Below are 20,717 nucleotides of genomic sequence, written 5' to 3'. Positions count from 1 at the left end.
TGTTTTTTGTAGCCTTGTAAGGTTTTTAACAATGTAAAATCTTGACTGATATACTGGAATGTGACAGTATGTACAAAATTGCAGCAGAAAGATTGTTGCAACTTTACACATCTTGCTAATAGTTTATCAAGACAAGTGAATGTTTTACTCCAAAGTCAGGAGTAGGAGTAGGGTATGTTTGATTTAAGATGCGTTGAATTCCATTTTTGTGTCTTAGTTAACAATTGTTTAACAAGTACGCTATTTATCTTTTACCTTTGGGTTTCACCGCAGTAGATATATATATGGATATGCATTGTACGTATATGTGTGTTCAACAGCGATGCCCAAGAGACTTGCATAATGTTTCTGAGGTATGGGGTATATACTTGATCACTTGGAAACACTCCGTAAGAATACCAGGGATCATCAGTTAAACAAAACTCAGTAACTAAACCAATCGCATCACTTGTGTGTTGTTTTCTGACCAGAGATTATTCTTTAGTTTTTTTTGTTCTTGATGAGAAATGTTGCTCAACTCTCTCCATTTCAGGCACAGCATCAAAGTTAATTACACCATCTTTGTAGCCCCAAAGAAAGGCCATTCAGCCCATTGAGTCTGCACTGACTCTCTAAAAGAGCATGTAATTGGTGGAAGGATTAGAGTGGAATTGGGAGGAATATTTTCATCCAGAGGCTGGTCAGGATCTGGAACCCATTATCTGAAAGGTTGGTGGAAGCAGATATACACATCAAATTTCAAATTACTTTAAGGGAATAACTTTTCCATGTCTACACTGTCCCATCAAACACTCCCAGAACAGGTACAGCACGGGGTTAGATACAGAGTAAAGCTCCCTCTAAATGGTCTCCATCAAACACACCTAGGATGGGTACAGCACAGGGCTAGGTACAGAGTAAAGCTCCTTCTACACTGTCCCCATCAAACACTCCCAGGGCAGGTGCAGCACGGGGTTAGATACAGAGTAAAGTTCACAGTGCACTATCCCCATCAAATGCTCCCAAGGCAGGCACCACACAGGGGTAGATATAGTGTAAAGCCCATCCCACATCATCCCCCATCAAACACCCCCAGGGCATACACATCACGGAGTTAGGTGAAGAATAAAACTTCATCAGCACCGTCCCTCTAGTGTCGGATTAACTCGGGTCACTCACGTACTCGAGTCAGGCTCGTCACTCACCTGCATGAGACACTCCAGACCACTTGCCTTATTGTACTTGGATGCTGTATTTGGGAGAAGGGCAGGCACATGGGATTTGGACAACTGCTCATACGCAGGGTCAGCATGAGGAATCTGCCAGAGAATCTGCAGAATCAAACAAGGGAGCTCGTGTTGAATTTGTCAGGCTTGCTTTGTGAAATGCTCTCATGTTTGTTAGAAGGTTGACCCAATGGAATTTTGTCCTTCTGGGATGACAGTTACCGGAACAGATTTTACAACATCTTCTTGCAACATTAAGGTGCCATGTACACTGAGTGTAACAACATTAGCAGCTTTCTAACATTTAATGTACTTTACAGTTGAAGCAAGGGTAGCAAATGCATGAGAACACCATCTCATGCAAGTTCCCCTACAAATCACACTTTATCCTGACTTGGATTATGTCGTGCCATTCCTTCATTGGCATTGGGTGAAAATAATGGAACTCCTTTTGTAGACTTTACTATTACATGAATCCAGCTGTGAAATATCTGTGTATTTTGTGTGTACACTGAATGGTGCATGAAGAGTGTCCAACCTGTCTGAATGATTATCTCTGCATCACCACGCTCCTCAGCAGCAAGGCCCAGGTCATCACCACTCAATAAAAATGTTCCTTATCCAATCCAATCTGGCACTCTTGTCCAAAACCTCAGAATCTGCACCCAAAAAGGACAAGGAGGGATGGAAAGGGAGGGGGAATTCCTTCACCATCTTTAATATGTAGCAGGGTCAACAGGAGTTGGGACAGTTCTGGACTTAATTTTAAGCAAGAATTTGGGCAGGTGGAATGGATATCAGTGTGAGAGCGTTTTAATGATCACGATCATCGTTTGGAGTCAGAGCAGTTGTGCAAAAGGTTAAGGTAGACTGGGAGCAAAAGATCTCAATGGGTGAGAGCCCAATTTCACCAAGCTGAGCTGTGATTGACAGACTGGAAACAGCTACGTGAAGATAGATCAGTATCAGACTTCTCTACTCTGTCCACCAACATCCCATAGTTCCAATCTCAAAACATCACCCGTTGCTACCACTTTACTTTTCCACTGCAGCTTCTCTGAGTGAGAGTGCCAATTTATACTGATACCTCGGTGCTCACTCTGACCTCAAGTGGGACGGCCCAGGGTAATATTTTGCCTTGTATCCTGACAATGAGCAGATGGTGGATGTTTACACTGTGCTGGAATTGAACCCATTCTGTCAGAGGAAAATATTTTGACTGCGACTGCTGTGGAGAAATTGTTAGAACTGTAAGAGAAAACCATCCGCCTTATCCTGTAAGGATCTTTGGTATTCACATTGGTGGAAGTTGTGTGTTGAAGAAGTAATGGGGACTTCTGAAACATAAGCAAACTTTGTAAACCTGTGACATCTACTGCCTAAGCAAGGGTAGCAAATGCATGAGAAGACCACCTCATGCAAGTTCCCCTACAAATCCCTGACTTGGATTATGTCAAGCCATTCCTTCAGTGGCACTGAAATTATGGAACTCCTTTTGTAGCGCTATGGGTGTCCTTACATTATATGGACTACAACGGTTCAAAGTGGCAGCTCATTTAACCAATTAGGCAACTTAGGCAATTAGGGTTGGACAATAAATACTGACTTTCCTGGTGACACCAATATCTTACGCATTAAGAATGAAAACAAATTAGTGTTCTTCAGAGATCACGGTTCTTGCAGAAGCCTCATCTTAGTTCTGTCAGTATAACTCAGATTGAAGTTAAATGTCAGAAGCAGAGAGTTGGATTCTCCCACCTCCTTGGGTGGCACAGAAGTTTGCACCGCTGTCTCACAGTGCCAGCGACCCAGGTTCAATTCCCATCTTGGGTTCCTGTCTATACGGATTCTGCACGTTCTCCCTGCATTTGCATGGGTTTCCTCCGAGTGCTCTGGTTTCCCCCCACAGTCTGCAAGATATGCTGGTTAGCTGGATTGGCCATGCTAAATTCTCTCTCGGTGTACCTGAACAGGTGCCAGAGTGTGGTGACACTGGGATTTTCACAGTAACTTCATTGCAGTGTTAATGTAAGCCTACCTGCAACAATAATTAATAAACTTGACTCCACCAACTCCCCCAGCTCCATGTTAGAAATGGTTGAGTGGATAAGTGATTCAAAGGGCACGATGACAGGTACAGCAAGAACTTTGTGGTTTCGACCCAATTTTGTGGTAAACAGTAATTGCTTTGATAGAATCTTATCTGTGTAGAAATCTAGGCAAGTAATTTTATCCTGTACGGTGTGTTCTTGCAGGGTTATATTTTCCTGTCTTTGGTCTCCTGACTTCTCCAGGAAACCATTTTGTGGGATTTGACATTTAATTGTAATCTAAGTTATACTGACATGGCAGAGTGTTAAGATGGGACACCCCCGAGAGCTGTGGCCTCGTAAATGTGAGCAAAGTGTCAGGAGCTTGAAGAAAGCCTCCATAGCAAATACCCATGCCAAATATGGAACAGTCAGATTAGTCAAGCTGTAACTATTAAAACAAAAAAAACTCAAAACGATCATGGTCGGAAAATACCATATTGATCAAATGATGCTATTAAAGTTTAGTTTACTTTTTTATTAGTATCACAAGTAGGCTTACATTAACACCGCAATGAAGTTACTGTGAAAACCCCTGAGACGCCACACTCCGGCGCCTGTTCGGGTACACTGACGGAGAATTTAGCATGGCCAATGCACCCTAACCAGCATGTCTTTTGGACTGTGGGAGGAAACTGGAGCACCGGGAGGAAACCCATGCTGACTTGGGGAGAATGTGCAGACTCTGCACAGACAGTGATCCAAGCTTGGAATCGAACCTGGGTCCCTGACACCGTGAGGCAGCAGAGCTAACCCACTGTGCCACCATGCTGTTAGTTTAGCCCAAGGGTTTTTTTTTGTGTAACAATCCCTGTCATCCTGCAAAGTTGTCGAGATGCTAGCATTGGACTGGAGTAAGCACAGTAAGAAGTCAGGTGAAGAAGGAGCCCGAGACTCCAAAAGCTTGTGCTGCCAAATAAACCTGTTGGACTTTAACCTGGTGGTATGAGACTTCTTACTATCCTGCAAAGTGACAGGAATTGAACACTGGCTTAGGTGCAGATTTTGCAAATGAAGTTTTTCAAAGTGCTTTCTTGTGATTGATTTTAAAATTTCTGCTCATTTCTCTCTTTGGCTAGATCCCTTTCACCAATAACCATTTGGAGTATTGCATTTGGTACTGATTACTGCATGCCCGGCAAGGTGCATTGGCTTGATGGGGCGTGGTGTGGATTCACCAGACTGATACTGGGCTCAGAGGGTTAGATTAGGTTGATGATGTGGAGATGCCGGCATTGGACTGGGGTAAACACAGTAAGAGGTCTGACAACACCAGGTTTAAGTCCAACCGATTTATTTGATAGTAAACTCGCAAGCTTTCGGGGTTTGCCCCTTTGTCAGGTGAACGAAGGGGCAAACCCCAAAAGCTTGCAAGTTTACTATCAGATAAGTCGGTTAGACTTAAACCCGGTGTTGTCAGACTTACTTAGATTAGGTTGGCAGTTTGCATAGACTGGAGCTGGTGTTCCCTTTGTGTGTGGAATATTAAGAGGTGATCCAGTAGAAGTGTTTGAAATGTTTACAGAATTTGATTGGGTCGATGGGGAGAAACTGTTTTGTTTGGTGGGTGAGGGGGGGTTCAGCAAGGCATAATCCTAAAGTTAGACTAGGTGGTTCAGGAGTGATGTCAGGAAACACTTGCTCACGCAGGGGAAAAGGGAAAGCTGGAACTAGGATACCTTAAAGAAATTTATGGGTGAAGGGGGTTGGGGGGGAGGTGGGTCAATTGAAAATGTTATTGCTGTGAGCATAGTTTGTTTATTAGTGTCACAAAGTTAAAGTTTTTAGTCACAAATAGGCTTACTGTAACACTGCAATGAAGTTACTGTGAAATTCCCTGACTCACTACAATCCGGCGCCTGTTGAGGTACACGGAGGGAGAATTTAGCATGGCCAATGCATCTAACCAGCACTGCTTTCAGACTAAGAGAGGAAACCGGAGCACCCGGAGGAAACCCACGCAGACGTGGGGAGAACACGCAGACGGTGACCAAAGCTGGGAATCAAACCTGGATCCCTGGCGCTATGAGGCAGCAGTGCTAACCACTGTGCCACCGTATGATGGCTCTTGTTACTGTAAGGATATTAAGGGAAATGAAATCAAGCTGGGCAAAGAAATGTTGGGATACGTATCAGCCACCATTTAACTGAGTGGTGAAAGAGACTCGGGGAAGTGAATGGCCTACTTGAGTTCGTATTTTAAATTTTTAATTTCATTTTGTACTTTTATCTATTCTGTTTTGTTTTCATATTTTCTTTAGAACAATCTTATGGCTTCTGGAGCTAATGATTCTGAGATATATATTTGGGATCTAAATAACTTCAGTACACCAATGACGCCAGGCGCGAAGTCCCAGGTATGTTGAACTCCTTACTAGATGGTTAACAGTACTGTCCCCATGTCTTTGATAAGTGTGTGCGAAACCCTACGGAAACAAAATGATAATCTTGATGCTGCCATGTTTGGAGTGAATAGATTTTATGTGATTGAAATAATTGTCAGTTACCCTCCATTTCAATATTGTGCAAAACTGACTGGAACTTGCAGTATTTTTCCAAGCACTCCATTATTGCATGCAGTAAGAATGTTTGATTAACCTTTAATGCAACACAAGTAACACAACTCTTTTGCTCTCTCTTCCCTGTCTATCCATCCACAGCAAAGAGAGGTAAGCCTTGAACACATTCTGCAGATGTAGTCTGGTAATGTAGAGATCTGCAGAAAGAATCATCTTTGTTCTGTTTCTCCACTCTGGTTGCTGCCCTCCAACTTTGTCTTGTTTTCCCTTTACTCATCCTCCCTCTCTTTTGTATCTTGCTTCACAGTGCAAGCAACCAGTTGTGTATATGTGTTCCCCTATCTATAGCATTGTCGATGTGATTGTCTCCTCACATGGGTGTGTGGCTACCTGCTCTGTCCTCATTGTCCACAGTGGAACTAGTCTTTGGCTTAATGGTAGGATCATGTGTCAGAAGTTGTATGGTTTGACTCTTGCCCCAGCTAGTCCCAGTTAGCAGAGACAGGAGTTCCAGCTGTGAATTCTGAGTCTCCTCCATCTCCTGTCCATCCTACCCACCATTAAAAGGGTTATGGGGACCCATAAAGTTCTCCTGGCCTTTTTGGGCTTACTGCAGTTTGTCTGGCACAATGTTTGTCATAGAATAGAATCACAGAATCCTACAGTGCAGAAAAAGGCCATTTGGCCCATTGATCCTGCAGCAACCGCAATCCCACCCAGACGCTATCCCCTCACATTTACCCGCTAATCCCTCTCTAACCTCTGCATCCTGGGACACTAAGGGCAATTTAGCATGGCCAATCCACTGACCTGCAATCTTTGTACTGGAAAGAAACTGGCGCAGACTCAGCGAAAACGTGCAAACTCCACACAAACGGTTGCCTGAGGCCAGAATTGAACCTGGGCCCCTGGTGTTGTGGGGCAGCAGTGCTAACCACTGTACCACCGTGGATGCTAATCATTCTGCAAATCCGTCTATGGCCTCACATACCACTCCTTAAGGGAAGAATGTGAAGAAATGAAAACAACATTTGCGATGTGTGCGCCTGTCCTCACTGCCCACAATGTGTAGTCTCTTCCTTCCTCACCATTCTGTTTAAGATATTCACCCCATGTGCATTGGTCTCTCCCTGTCGCCACTCTGTCTGTACTATTCACAAAGACTGTCTCCACTGTGTCCAGGCTATCAGTAGGCTTCTCCCTATCGAGCTGTGTGTGCCTTGCTGTGGCTCTGTGTTATGTTTTTGTGCATTCCCCTCCTTTAGTCCACGGTAGTGCCCTTTCCCATCTCTGCCAGGTTTCTGTCTACACAAATGGTATTTCCAATTGCATGTTGGCCCATTTCTGTCTTGGTTCTCTCTTTTGATGCTCTTTCTGTCTGTTTTGGGTTCTGTGCACAATTATATAAAGAATTGTAGCAGAATTGTGTGATTTACATACGAATTAGAAGCAGGGGAGGCAATTCAGTCCTTTGAGCCCATGATGGTAGAAACTCTGACCTTTCCATCACATGGCTGATGAGGCATCTCCCCGCTCTTACTGTCTGCCATTGGCCTATGTTGGAAGGAACTGCAGGTTGATAATCAACCAGTTTGATTGCATCATGAATGCATCTTCCTTGGCCTTCGAGTCCTGGAGTGGGACTCGAACCCAGAGCTTCTGGCCCAGAAGCAGGGACACTACCCATTGCGCCACAAGATCTGCCAAGTATCGGGTACATTGAAGGTCATGTAAATGCTCATGGTAATAACTTATAGCATAAAAGACTGAAAAATCTGTGTCAGCAAATGATCAAGTGAGCAGTGAAGGGTGGCTTAAAGATTGACCTATAGACACACACTTGGAATCTGATTGGAGAGTTGTTGGAAGCACAGGTTCATGAGTGTAGCTCAGAGGGCACCAGTACCATGAACAGAGTGGTTCGCCATTGTGAGGTTCATTGGTAGAAAAATAAGAACAGGCAAGCAAATGAACAGCAAGGATTAGACAAGCGCAGTATACAGAACATGCACATCAAAATAGACTTCGCAGACGGCATGGAGGCTCTCCAAGATTACTGTAGCTAACACATTAGATGAGCAGGCAAGATAGCCACCGTCTGCAGGTGTAAATAAATAAACTTCACACTAATGCTGAGGTTCAAAAGAGCTCCTTTACGAGCATAAATGAGCATAATCCCATCAGACTGATGGGATCAAAGTTTGTTGCCTCCAAATACTTTTGTACTACAACAATCCAAGGAGTTTAAGGTGTGGGTACCAAGTCTGCAGACCAAATGTTGTAAGATTAATCCGTTATTAAAAATGTATTATTTTATGGGATGTGGATGTTGTTGGCAAGGCTGACATTTGTTGCCCATCCTTAATTGCCTTTGAATAGGGTGGCTTGCTAGTCAGAGTTTCAGCATTTCTGCAGATTCGGAATCACATGTAGGACAGACCAGGTAACGCCGACAGATTTCCTTCCTTAAAGGGCACTGGTGAATGGGTCTTTTTTTTTGTTTTTGTATCCAATTCTATCCAATCAAAGTCCAATTCAGAGTCTCAGCAACTGAGATATTCCAGATCCAAGCTGACAAGACAGGGCTGTCACTTCCAGTCCTGGGCTTGATCTACATGATCCAATCTGATAGGAGCAGGTGTTGCACCTTCTCCAAGGCTTGCTCTCATTTGCATCTTAGCCAAAAGGCTGAGATGCTGTTTCAAAATTGCTTCAAATGAAGCCTTAGTGTATCCTCATGACTTCAAACAAGTGCAGGATGTTGATTCTACACTTGATCTTAACCAAAAGGCCGAGAACCAGATATGGGTCTTTATGACAAACGATGATAGTTTCATTAATGGTGACCATGAAACTATCTTTTGATTCCCCTGCAACTGAATAGCTTGTTGCCGCAAGTCAGTCTGACTTATACTTGGACAACATACTGAGCTATCCATGCCATTGGAAGAGTAAGAGCTTCCACAAGAGCTTAGGGGAAATTTGTTTTGTTTTAAGTTAAATGCTCAAAGTTGACCATAATTTTCCAGGAGTTTGAGTCTCATGATTGGAATGGAAATGTATTGATGCATCTTGAGTTCAGAGTTAAGGCATGTTTCTGAAGAACAATAGAGTCTTTTGTTTTGCACCTTGCCATTCTGCAGTTGACTGGGAACTTCTTGTCTCTGGTGACACCAAGGGAAAAACGTGGAGGAATGTTCTGATCTCCAACATTGATCAATAGGTTACAGCTATATACATTTTTATAAATATAACATCTTTAACAAGATTTTTTTTAGCTCCTTTCACATTCTGTTTTGGCTAGGGAATTTGAACGAATAAAGTTGAGAAATCCAAAAATTCTATCAGTCTTTAAGGCATTAGATAATGTTTGGAAGAGGTGTGCCAAAGTTCTTTTCTTCATACTCATTTGGCCATAAACACACTACTTGTTCTATGTATCCTTTAGGCCTCCGATCTTGCGTTTCCTAAACAGCTAAGCTTGCTCTTTCGATGATTTCTAATGTGAAAGAGGCCAAAAGTAAGAGTTAACCTTGAATCTTCCAATTCAGTCTCCAATGTGGCACATGTGATCAGTTCCTTCATTTTGTTTTCTCGCACTGGTTTTCAACTTGTTATTACACTTTGTCTTCTCCTTCCTTGAATTAAAGATCCCCGGGTGAAAGGATGAATGTCTTTGGGGTCTGGTTGGTGTCTGCTGTCTCTGTTTCTTGACTCTGGAATGTGGCCAATTCTTGCTCTAATTTCTACTTGTTCGTGATGGCTCAGTCATCACTGACCAGGACTGGTTCCCTCCCCCAGTGTATTCAGGATACATGATTGTTCTGTCTAAGTAGGTTAACAGTACGCATCACCTTCATTCCTGTAATCCTTCACAACTCTAATCTCCTGGCTGCATTACTGCACTCTGTCATTTATAACACAATCTTCTACTGCCTTGGTTCCACACTGCAATTTGTCCTCTGCACGTACTTAAATGTGCACATACACCTTACATTCTTTTTTGCCATTTACCCGTCTTCCGAAACTCTGCTATTCACCCACGCTTTCAGTAATCCCTTGAATACTTAGTGGCCTCTTCCATCTGTGGCACACCACAGGCCATTTTTAATGTTAAATGTTAAATATCAGTACAAACTGTTTCTTGTGCCAATGCTACTTCAAACTGCCATGGCTATGTTTGGCATGACCCCTGCTGAGTTTTCTTTCTCTCAGTGCCTTAGCTGCTAGAATGCAAGTTTCTGTGTGCGTATGGTGAGTATGTACTCTTGTGTTTGTGGGTGTGTTGTGTATGTACTCACATGTTTGTAGTGTGTATGTTCTCGTGTGTTTGTGCGTGTGTGTACTCATGTATTTGTGTGCGTGTATGTATTTGTGTTCGTGTGCCTTTGTGTAGTTGCGTGCTTGTGTGCATGTACTGTGTATGTATGTACTCATGGGAGAGAGACATGTTTTAAATATCTGCTCAGTTGCTGCTGTTTTCTTGAATCTGATTGCATGTGTTGTGAGGAAGGCTGGATGTGCTTTTGAAGGATGAGTTGTGTGCAGTAGCTAGGAGCCATTCTAAATCATCCCGTTCTCTCACATTGGTTTAATGGGACGTTCTGAATTCACACAGCCTTCTGAAGATATCAGCTGTGTTGGCTGGAATCGGCAGGTGCAGCATATTTTGGCTTCTGCCCACCCGAGTGGCAGAGCTGTGGTATGGGACCTGAGAAAGAATGAACCGATCATCAAAGTCAGTGATCACAGCAACAGGGTGAGTGCTCACTCGCTGATCCTTAATGTGCTTTCCAGCGCTCTGCGCCTTTGTTTGGATGGAAATGTGATTGCGTTGCACCAACTGTTTATTGTAACTTAATTTAGCAACTTATCTTAAAGTTTATTTATTCATGTCACAAGCTTACATTAACACTGCAATGAAGTTACTGTGAAAATCCCTTAGTCGCCACACTCTGGCGCCTGTTTGGGTACACTAAGGGAGAATTTAGCACAGTCTATGCACCTAACCAGCACGCCTTTTGGACTGAGCACCCGGAGGAAACCTACTCAGACAAGGGGAGAAAGTGCAAGCTCCACACAGACAGTGACCCAAGCCGGGAACTGAACCCGTGTCCCCAGCGTTGTGAGGCAGGCACACACACACACACCCCAATCTTCATTTAATTTCTTCACGTTAAATGTTTAACAGAAACAAATGATTTTTGCCAGAATAAATACATCGTTTTCAAAAACAAAATCATTAACCATAGAATCCCTACAATTTCAGAAGGAGGCCATTCAGCCAATTGAGTCCGCACCGACCACAATCCCACCCAGGCCGTACCCCCGAAACCCCACATATTTACCTTACCATTCCCTCTAACCTACACATCCTGGAACACCAAGGAGCAATTTAGCATGGCCAGTGCACCTAACCTGCACATCTTTGGAGTGTGGGAGGAAACCGGAGCACTCAGGCAGACACGGGGAGAATGTGCAGACTCCACACAGACAGTGACCTGAAGTCGGAATTGAACCTGGGCCCCTGGAGCTGTGAGGCAGCAGTGTTAACCACTGTGCCACCGTGCCGCCCTTTACAAGTTTGTAACTAGTGCTGTACCTGACCCAGTAGTGTGTAATGCTAACATCAAGTCACTGAAATGGGATTTCTCAACACCAGCATCCTTCACTTTACAGAGGTGTTATGGCACAGAGGAGGTCATTTGGCCATTGAACCTATGCTGGCAATGGTCATAAGCAATTTCCCAAATAAACCTAAAGCGTTGGGTTTGTTCTCTGTTAAGTAACTAGCATGGTTTCACGTGACTCTTGCAGATGCGCTGCTCTGGAATGGCTTGGAATCCTGAAGTTGCAACTCAACTTGTTCTGGCATCGGAAGATGATCGAATGCCTGTACTGCAGATATGGGACTTGCGGTTTGCTACCTCTCCTCTCAAAGTACTGGAGAATCATACCAGGTATTAAAACATCATTCAGGGATGTGTGACACAGGGGAGTGCAGGGGCATGGGGTCAAACTTTGCTTTCTTAAACAACAAAAGGTAATGGCAGGTGAAGAGATGGGCTGTACTCAAGGATAATGCAGGACGAGGTCATTTGGTCCATCGAGTCCACACCAACTCTCTGAAAGAGTATCCCACTAAGGTCCACTCCTGCCCTATCCCTGTAACCCCATGTATATACCCCACTAACCTACACGTTTTTTGGACACTAAGGGTCAATTTACATAGCCATTCTACCTAACCTGCATATCTATGGACGGTGGGAGATAAACCGGCGCACCCGGAGAAAACCCACACAGACACGAGCAGAAGGTGCACACTCCACAAAGACAATGACCCAAGCTGGGAATTGAACCCGGGTCCCTGGCACTGCGAGGCATGACTGTTAACCACTGTGCCACCATGCCAATCATATGGCTATGTGGTGGTAGGAACGTGGCATAGTCTGTTGAGGGATGGGATGGAAACAGATTGTATGCTTGCCAGGAGTGTGGATTAAGGGACCTTGTGTTTTTGCTGATTTGTATACAGTTGTTTCTTACACTGTATGGTTTGGATATTTAAAATCCAATGTTGCCTTTCTGGACATCTCTACTCCCAGTCCTTTGCTTCTGGTTATTTTTACTCTATTCTGCATTATTATTTATTGTGCTTGTTTGTTCTTGGGTTTTGTTCAGTTCTTCCTCCATTCCTAAATTTTCTTTTTCTCATTTTTTTGTGAGTGATTCCCTCCCTGGCCTCACTCCCTCTAGTTCTTCAGCCCCACTCCATCCCCTTTATGCCTCCTGTTTATAGAATTGGGCCTGTTGATTCCTGCCCTCGGCTTCAAGGTGAATGTGGAAATGATGGCTCGGGGGGAGGGACAGGGTATCTGGCACTCCTGTAAATTCTGAAATTAGCTACTCCATGCTATCGAAACCGGAGCAGTTTCAAAGCTAGGATGAGGCACTCTTAAAGGCTGAAAGCAGAAGTATACCCATCTGGTGGGAAAGTAAATTCAAACTGGAAATCTGACGTTCAGGCCAGGCTAATGGATTCTTTAAATTTTATTTAGTACGTACATTGTATTTTGGAGAGTGAAGCACCTTTTCCTGTAGAACTGGCAGACTAGATAGTAAAGTGCACGAAAGCAAGGAACAGTAATGTTCCTCCTTTCCTCTCTAACATTTTGCTTAGTGAACAATCCGTCCCCCATGACTGGAAACTTGTGCTTTGAGAAATGTCTGGCTTTTGCTCATCATCTCCTACAATTGGGTGGCACAGTGGTTAGCACTGCTGCCTCTCGGCTCCAGTGACCTGGGTTCGATTCCTGACTTGCGTCACTGTCTGTGTGGAGTCTGCACATTCTCCCTGTGTCTGCGTGGATTTCCTCCGGGTACTCCAGTTTCCTCCTGCAGTCCAAAGATGTGCAGTTAGGTTGATTGGCCATGCTAAATTGTTCCTTAGTATCCTGGGATGCGTAGGTTAGCAGGATTAGCAGGGTAAATACGTGGAGTTATGGGGAAAGAGCTCGGGTGGGATTGTTGTCATGCAGACATGATGGGCTGAATGGCCTCCTTCTGCACTGTAGGGTTTCTCTGATTCTATGAACCTCTTCCCCCTCCCCATACCCACCCAGAAATGCCCCAAATTAGGTCTTTCCTGTGAGGAATTGCAGGGAATGAAACAGTGTCCTGAGACAGTACTACTTCACTTTTAAGATGCAGGGTTTATTCAGCTTAATTTCTTATATTTATAATTTTATCATCCAGAGGTATACTCTCCATTTCATGGTGCCAGGCTGATGCAGAGTTGCTCCTGAGCAGTGCAAAGGACAATCGGATCTTGTGCTGGAATCCCAACACTGGAGAGGTGGGTGACTGTCACGTAGAGAAATAATGAGCTTAATCTCATGGTTACATTTTTATGACTCCAGATGATGTAAATTACTTATAACTTCCGTATGATTTGATTTATTATTGTCACGTGTATTAGCATATAGTGAAAAGTATTGTTTCTTGTGACAAAGCATACCGTTCATAGAGTACATAGGGGAGAAGGAAAGGAGAGGGTGCAGAATGTAGTGTTACAGTCAGAGCTAGGGTGTAGAGAGTACGTCCGGGTGTGTGGGGTCCTTGATTATGCTGGCCGCTTTCCTGAGACAGAGGGAATTGTAGATGGAGTCAATGGATAGGATTCTGGTTTGTGTGATGGACTGGGCTTCATTCGCAACACTTGTAGTTTCTTGCAGTCTTGGCCAGAGCAGGAGCCATACCAGGCTGGATACATCTGGAGAGGATGCTTTCTATGGATTTGTAAAAGTTGGTGAGAGTTGTAGTGGACATGCCAAATTTTCTTAGCTTCTTGAGAAAGCAGAGGCATCACTGTGGAGGGACCAGGAAAGGTTGTTGATGATCTGGACACCTAGAAACTTGAAGCTCTCGACCATTTCCATTTCATCCCCTTTGATGTAAACAGAGGCACGTTCTCCACTACACTACGTATGATCTATTGATGGGAACAAATTGTCCTTTCTAGTTCAAGTGACACCAGCTGGTTGGGCAATTTTGCGAACTCTCTCAGTCTGCTGTGCAAGAACTCTGATTTGATCGTACACTAACTGTTGCTGTGAATTGATTTCAGGTGGTCTACGAGCTACCAACGAGCAGTCAGTGGTGCTTTGACGTCCAGTGGTGCCCTCGCAATCCAGCAGTCCTCTCGGCTGCTTCCTTTGATGGAAGAATCAGTGTTTATTCTGTCATGGGAGGGAGCCTGGAAGCACAGAAACAAAGTCATGTTGACAAAGTAAGATCTTGCAAACGATGTGATGATGACCAGATGCTTTTGTGATGTTGGTTGAGAGATAAATGTTGCCAGAATAATCTCCCTTGCTCTTGTTCGAAGCATGATCTTTTGCGCCCACGTGAGAGGAGGGGGGCAGCACATTCGTACGTCACATTCAAAAAATGGTGCCTCTGACAGTACAGCACTCCCTCAGTACTGCAGTAGAGTGCCAGCCTTGATTTTTGTTCTCAGATGTCTGGAATGGGGATTTGAACCCACAACTGTTTAGCTCTAAAGCTGAGAAAGCCACTGACTGGATCACAGCTGAGCCAGCAAATATGCAGCGTTGCAGTTTTGAAGTTTAAAGTTTATTTATTAATGTCACAATTAATATTGCAATGAAGTTACTGTGAAAATCCCCTCGTCGCCACATTCTGGTGCCTGTTCGGGTACACTGACGGAGAATTTATCATGGCCGATGGCCCTAACCAGCATCTCTTTTAGACTGGGAGGACACCCACGGAGACACAGGGAGAACATGCAGACAGTGACCCAAGGCCAGAATCGAACCCAGCTTCCTGGCGCTGTGAGGCAGCACTGCCGCCCTGCAGTGCAATCCATCGGAAGAATTCAAAACCACAAATGTTGGACGCTCTGCGTTTAACTTCCATTGAACAATTAAAACTTAAATTTTAGAAGATGTTCCCTTTCTAAATAAAATAGTGGGCTATGTGTGATGTTTTAGGAGAATTTTGGAATGGATGGTGAAAATCAAAAATTTCAGATTGCTCTGCAATTTTTAGAGCATTTGCATGGGTATAGGGAAAAAATCAATGTGAGATCTCTGCTTCAATCCGATTCAGTGGCAGAGTGGTGAGTATTGCTGGCTCACAGGCCCAGGGACATGGGCTCAATTCCAGCCTTGGGCGACTACCTGCGTGGAGTTTGCATGTCCTTTGTTGTAGGAGAGGTGCTATGATGTTTAATCCACTGGAATGTTCTAAAGTGCATTTATTGATTTTGTTTTTGGATTTAGATTTCGTCCTCTTTCAACAACTTGGACCCATTTGGCACTGGACAGACTCTTCCTCTCCTGGATATCCCACATAAAACAGCTCAGCCCACTGTGGTGCTTCCCTTGAAAAAGCCCCCCAAATGGATCCGTCGGCCCGTGGGGGCATCATTCGCTGTGAGTTGTGCCTCATTGGATAGAGTCTTTGATCGTTGAACCACCATCCCTAGGTTTCCCCGGTGTCAAAGTATGGCTGTACTTGATACAACCCAATAATCTAATTGTCACATAGTCGCCATAGCCCCAGATGACCAGAGGCTGCTCTCCCCTGTGAGGAGGGAGAGCTGACTGGTGGTGATTTAACCCGAGGGTCACCACACCTCAGGCAAGGAGGCAAGGTTGAGAAGGTGGAGCCTTTGTGAATAACCTCTGCCGGTACGGGTCACTCTGTATCACTAACCAGCCGTACAGCCAACTGGGCTAAACCAAATCCATGAAACAGGAATGCCATGGTGGTTTAAGGGAGTTGCAGTGTTTAGCTACAACATCAAGAAAGGTCGCAGGTGATGGTGTGTAATATTAATATTAGCCTGTGTGAGCAACCTGTTACAGAAAAATGTCATTGACTTCCTTCCTTGTGCCTGCTGCTAGCCACCAGCCCTGCCACAGTTGCTGTTAGCTAGGTTGGCATTTTGAGCTTTAAGGTCTGAGCTATTCATTATCCCATCAGGAATTAGTATAGAGTCATCATAGACTGTGGCACTGATTTTACCGGCACGTCTGCTCTGAAATCAGAGTGGTGAGGCTCAGAGAACAGCATTCTCTGGCCTCAAGCACGATCTTACCCGCCCCGGGCGGGCATGCCGGTAAAATTCCGGTCTATATTTTTATTCCCGCTCCTGGTGGAAAACTTACAAAAGGCGTAGTTTTCAGTCAGTGTCTGGTTAAAAGACAGCTTGTAAGGAAATTCTCTTGATCGTTTTTCATTTTCTTTCCTCGGTAATTGTAGGTTGTTATTTTCACCCCACCCCTTGATGCCATCCATTTAGAGTTCATAGGATTTGCCAGGCCAGAGGAAATAAGCCACAAAGTTGTTGTCCAGAGTACAAGATGGCACAGGAGATGTCATGTATAAAGTTGGGAAGAAACAGTAAAGTCAGCCTCAGCACTGAAAACATTACACAGGCAATGTTGGACATCCCGGTACTTGTCAAGATTCTCAGTGCATGGTTTCTGCTTTCCATGAATCCCTGAGGATATCCTAGACATAACAAGAAGTTGGTGCCTGAGTAAGAACAAGCTATTTCCACAGCCATGGAGATGTTTTAATACATTTAGAAAATATAATTCCTGTATATCATCCTGTTAGGAAGTGAGTAAGATTGGTTCAGTAAAGTGAAAATGATCCCGTATCTGAACCAGTTAAATTTGTGTCTTAAAAGGCAAAATCTCTAACTGAAGCGACATTTATATCTTGGAGTGTGTGAGTAGGTATATGAAGATTTATGATTGGGTCTGTAGTGTATACTACATTTTTAAAGTGGCCAAAGACACTTCAGAGAGACTGGTTAAGGCGAGAATGCGCATCTTTATAATACACAAAGTCTTGAGATTGTCTCTCGGATCATGTCTTTTACCTCTGTGTCTTCCATGTCGCAGTTTGGAGGGAAGCTGATTACTTTTTCCAACTCGAAAGCTGCTCCACCACAGATACAGCAGCCTGTCTCGCGTCAAGTGTTTGTCAGCGTGGTTACTACGGAGACAGAATTTCTGTGCCGTTCCAGCGAGCTGCAGACAGCCCTCCGGTCAGAGGCGTTTGTTCAGTACTGTCAGTCCAAGATTAACATTGCGCCCACAGACTTTGAAAAGAACATCTGGAACTTCTTGAAGGTGCGTACTACTTACTAAAAATGTTAGATAAAAACAAAATACTGTGGGTGCTCGAAGTCTGAAATGTGGATGATACTAAAGTGTGTGGGAAAGCAGGCACTGAAGAGACGATAAAGATTTTACAGATGGATATAAATAGGCTAGGAGAATGGGCCAAAATTTGTCAGATGGAGTTTAATGTGGACAAGTGTGAGGTTGTCCATTTTGGCTGAAAAAATAGAAAGGCAAATTATCTTAATAGAAATCAGATTCAAAATGTGCCTAGGCAGAGGGATCTTGGGTGTCTTTGTTCATGAATGACAAAATCGCTATGCAAGTGCAGCATGTAATAAAAATGGCGGGTGGAATGATAGCCTTTATTGTAAAAGGAATGGAGTATCTATATGAGTAGAGAGGTGTTGTTGCAATTGTATAGAGTGTTGGTGAGACCACACCTGGAGTATTGTGTCCAGTTTTGCTTTCCTTATTTGAGGAAGGATATGGTGGTGTTGGAGGCAGTTCAATGGAGGTTCACCAGATTGATTCTGGGGATGAAAGGGTTGACTTATGAGGAGAGATTAAACAGTTTGGGCTTAGACATGCTGGAGTTTAGAAGGATCATAGAGGATCTGATTGAGGTATATAAAATACTAGCAGAGAGCAATAAACATAGACCAAATGTTCCCCTTGTGGGGAATCTAGAACAAGAGGTCACAGGTATAGATTGAGAAGCGGTAGGTATAAAAGTGAGGTGAGGAGGAATCAGTTATAAAGTGAATCTAAATGTAACCCTGTTCCTATACAAGTGCATCACTCCCAAATCGCAGGTTTGATCCCTTTGCTACACCTGCCCATTTTGCGAGTTCAGTGAGATGGCCCATGTGGTGCAAGTAGTTTTTTGTTGAGGTTACAGCTTGGGCTTATACTTGCTGGAGTTTAGAAGGATGAGAGGGGATCTGATCAAAGTATGTGAAATTTTAAAAGGGATTGATGAAGTAAATATAGACCAAATGTTTCCTCTTATGGGGCAGTCTAGAACAAGAAGTCACAGGTATGGTTTGAGAGGCGTAGATTTAAAGCAGATGAGGAGGAACTACTTGCAGAGGGTGATGAATTTGTGGAACGTGCTGCCCTGTAGTGCAGAGGAGTCTGAATCATTGAATGGTTTCAACAGGGAGGTAGACTTTTTTTTGATTTTAAAAAAAGGGTTAAAAGGATATGGAGAGATCAGCCATGATCTGATTGAATGGCGGAGCATGCTCGAAGAGCTGAATTGCCTATTTCAGCTCTTAATTCCTATGTTCCTATGAAAGCAGAAAATGTTGGATAAACTCAGCAGACCAGGCAGCATCTGTGGAGAGAAACAGAGTTAACATTTCAAGTCTGAACGATACACATACACTCACTCTCTCTCCACCATACTTGGCCCCCTTGCCCCTTGTTGTTCAGTTTTGACCACTGATTTTGCACAATGTATTAATAGAAGAACAATCTTACCTTTTGCTACTATTAATGCTCTTCAATCCTTACTGCTACCATTAACACCTGCCATTTTGCCTTATGTTGGTGACACCTTTGTCAATCTGTCCTCTGCTCCGACCTATCTTGCGTTCTGCCCCACTTCATCCAATTATATAATTCATTGCACTTCTATCCCTCTTCAATCACATGGACTTGGAACATTAACCCTGTTTCTCTCTTCACAAGTGCTGCCAGACCTGCTGAGTTTATTCAGCATTTCCTGTTTTTATTACGTGAAATGTAACAGCTTGTTAAAATTCACATAGTCACATGGCTCCACAATGTCCAAAGTATTGAAGTCCATTTCATAATATTTTAACTTAATTTTTTGATTGAAAAATGTGCACACTTCGCAAAGCAATTTGCACTGCTCCAGTGTGGAAATCAACATAAACAACTACGTATCCAATCTATCTGGCCTTCTAATAGGAGGCAGTTTTCATTTGAGAAGGTCAGAATATTAATTATTTCACCATTCAAGTGAATAGAAAGATATTTGGCATTCTTGTTTGACTTGCCAAGTAATTTTGCCCTTATCTGAGGAAGGATGTCCCTGCTATAGAGGAAGTGCAGCAAAGGTTTACCAGGCTGATTCCTGAGATGGCAGGTCTGTCATATGAGGACAGACTGAGTCAATTAGGATTATATTCACTGGCGTTTAGAAGAGTGAGAGGGATCTCATAGAAACTTTTCAAATTCTAACAGGGTTAGACAGGGTAGACTCAGAAAGAATGTTCCCGCGAGTGGGGGGGAGTCCAGAACTAGGGGTCATAGTTTTAAAACCTTATCCTCAAACTGAGGTGAGGAGAAATTTCTTCACCCAGAGGGTAGTGAATATGTGGAATTCACTAGCACAAAAAGTAGTTGAGGCTAAAACGTTGTGTGATTTCAAGAAGAAATTAGATATAGTTCTTGGGGCTAAAGGAATCAAGCGATATGGGGAGGGGGGGAGTGGGGATCAGGATATTGAATTTGGTGATCAGTCATGATTATAATAAAAGGTGGAGCAGGCTCGAAGGGCCAAATGGCCTCCTCTGCTTCTACTTTCTATGTCTCCTTGTAGACCAACATGCACAGTAATTTCAAACAGTGAAGGCTTATGCCAAATAAGCAATCTGATTACACCAAAAGAAGTACATTTTCATGGTATCTATATTTTAAAAAGTCTCCTAGTATTTCATTAAGGTGTGATTAAGTATTGATGCACATCACTTTCTTGGGATGTGCATCATTGCCAAGGCCAGCATTTATTTCCCTCACTAATTGCCCTTGAATTGAGTGGCTTGCTAGGCTATTTCAGAGTCAGCCTCATTGCTGTGGGTCTGGAGTCACATGTAGGCCAGACCAGGTAAGGACAGCAGATTTCCTTCCTTGAAGGACATTAGTGAACCAGGGGCTTTACGCCATTTGTCAATGATTTCATGGCTGCCATTACTGAGACTAGTTTTTCAATTCCAAATTATGGACTAAATTTAAATTCCTGCCACGGTGGGATTTGAATCCGTGTCTGCAGAACATTAACTTGGGCCTGTGGTTTCAAAGTCCAGTGATATTACCATTGCCACTGTCTCTTCCTTAGTGTTAGGAGCATGGGGCACCAAAATCTTTGTTTGGGGTGTGTTTTGAGGATGGTCCTAAATGAGAAGGGGAGAATGTGGGTGGGGGGTTCTGGAAATGTACAGCTGAAGGCACGGCCATCAGTGCTGAGGGCGCAGTGGGGCATTGGTGATGGGT

The 20,717-nt window shown here is 43.7% G+C and overlaps 1 protein-coding gene across 3 annotated transcripts in view; it reads left to right on the top strand.

The window, feature by feature from the left end:
• The window catches only part of sec31b (SEC31 homolog B, COPII coat complex component), a 90,876-nt gene that overhangs the window by 20,161 nt on the left and 49,998 nt on the right, over positions 1 to 20,717 (top strand). For all 3 annotated transcript variants that reach the window (XM_080215901.1, XM_080215899.1, XM_080215900.1), the window contains exons 5-11: positions 5,557 to 5,652; positions 10,433 to 10,573; positions 11,632 to 11,774; positions 13,570 to 13,669; positions 14,441 to 14,602; positions 15,618 to 15,770; positions 17,253 to 17,483. In XM_080215901.1, coding sequence (XP_080072027.1) covers positions 5,557 to 5,652; positions 10,433 to 10,573; positions 11,632 to 11,774; positions 13,570 to 13,669; positions 14,441 to 14,602; positions 15,618 to 15,770; positions 17,253 to 17,483 — 1,026 coding nt within the window. The remainder of the gene's footprint in view (positions 1 to 5,556; positions 5,653 to 10,432; positions 10,574 to 11,631; positions 11,775 to 13,569; positions 13,670 to 14,440; positions 14,603 to 15,617; positions 15,771 to 17,252; positions 17,484 to 20,717) is intronic.

The sequence above is a fragment of the Carcharhinus amblyrhynchos genome, chromosome 31 (assembly GCF_965287045.1).
Source record: "Carcharhinus amblyrhynchos chromosome 31, sCarAmb.v2.hapA, whole genome shotgun sequence".
In the NCBI taxonomy this organism is placed as follows: Eukaryota; Metazoa; Chordata; class Chondrichthyes; order Carcharhiniformes; family Carcharhinidae; genus Carcharhinus; species Carcharhinus amblyrhynchos.
The sequence above is the reverse complement of the archived record's forward strand: the minus strand, read 5'-3'. Positions and strand labels throughout refer to the sequence as shown.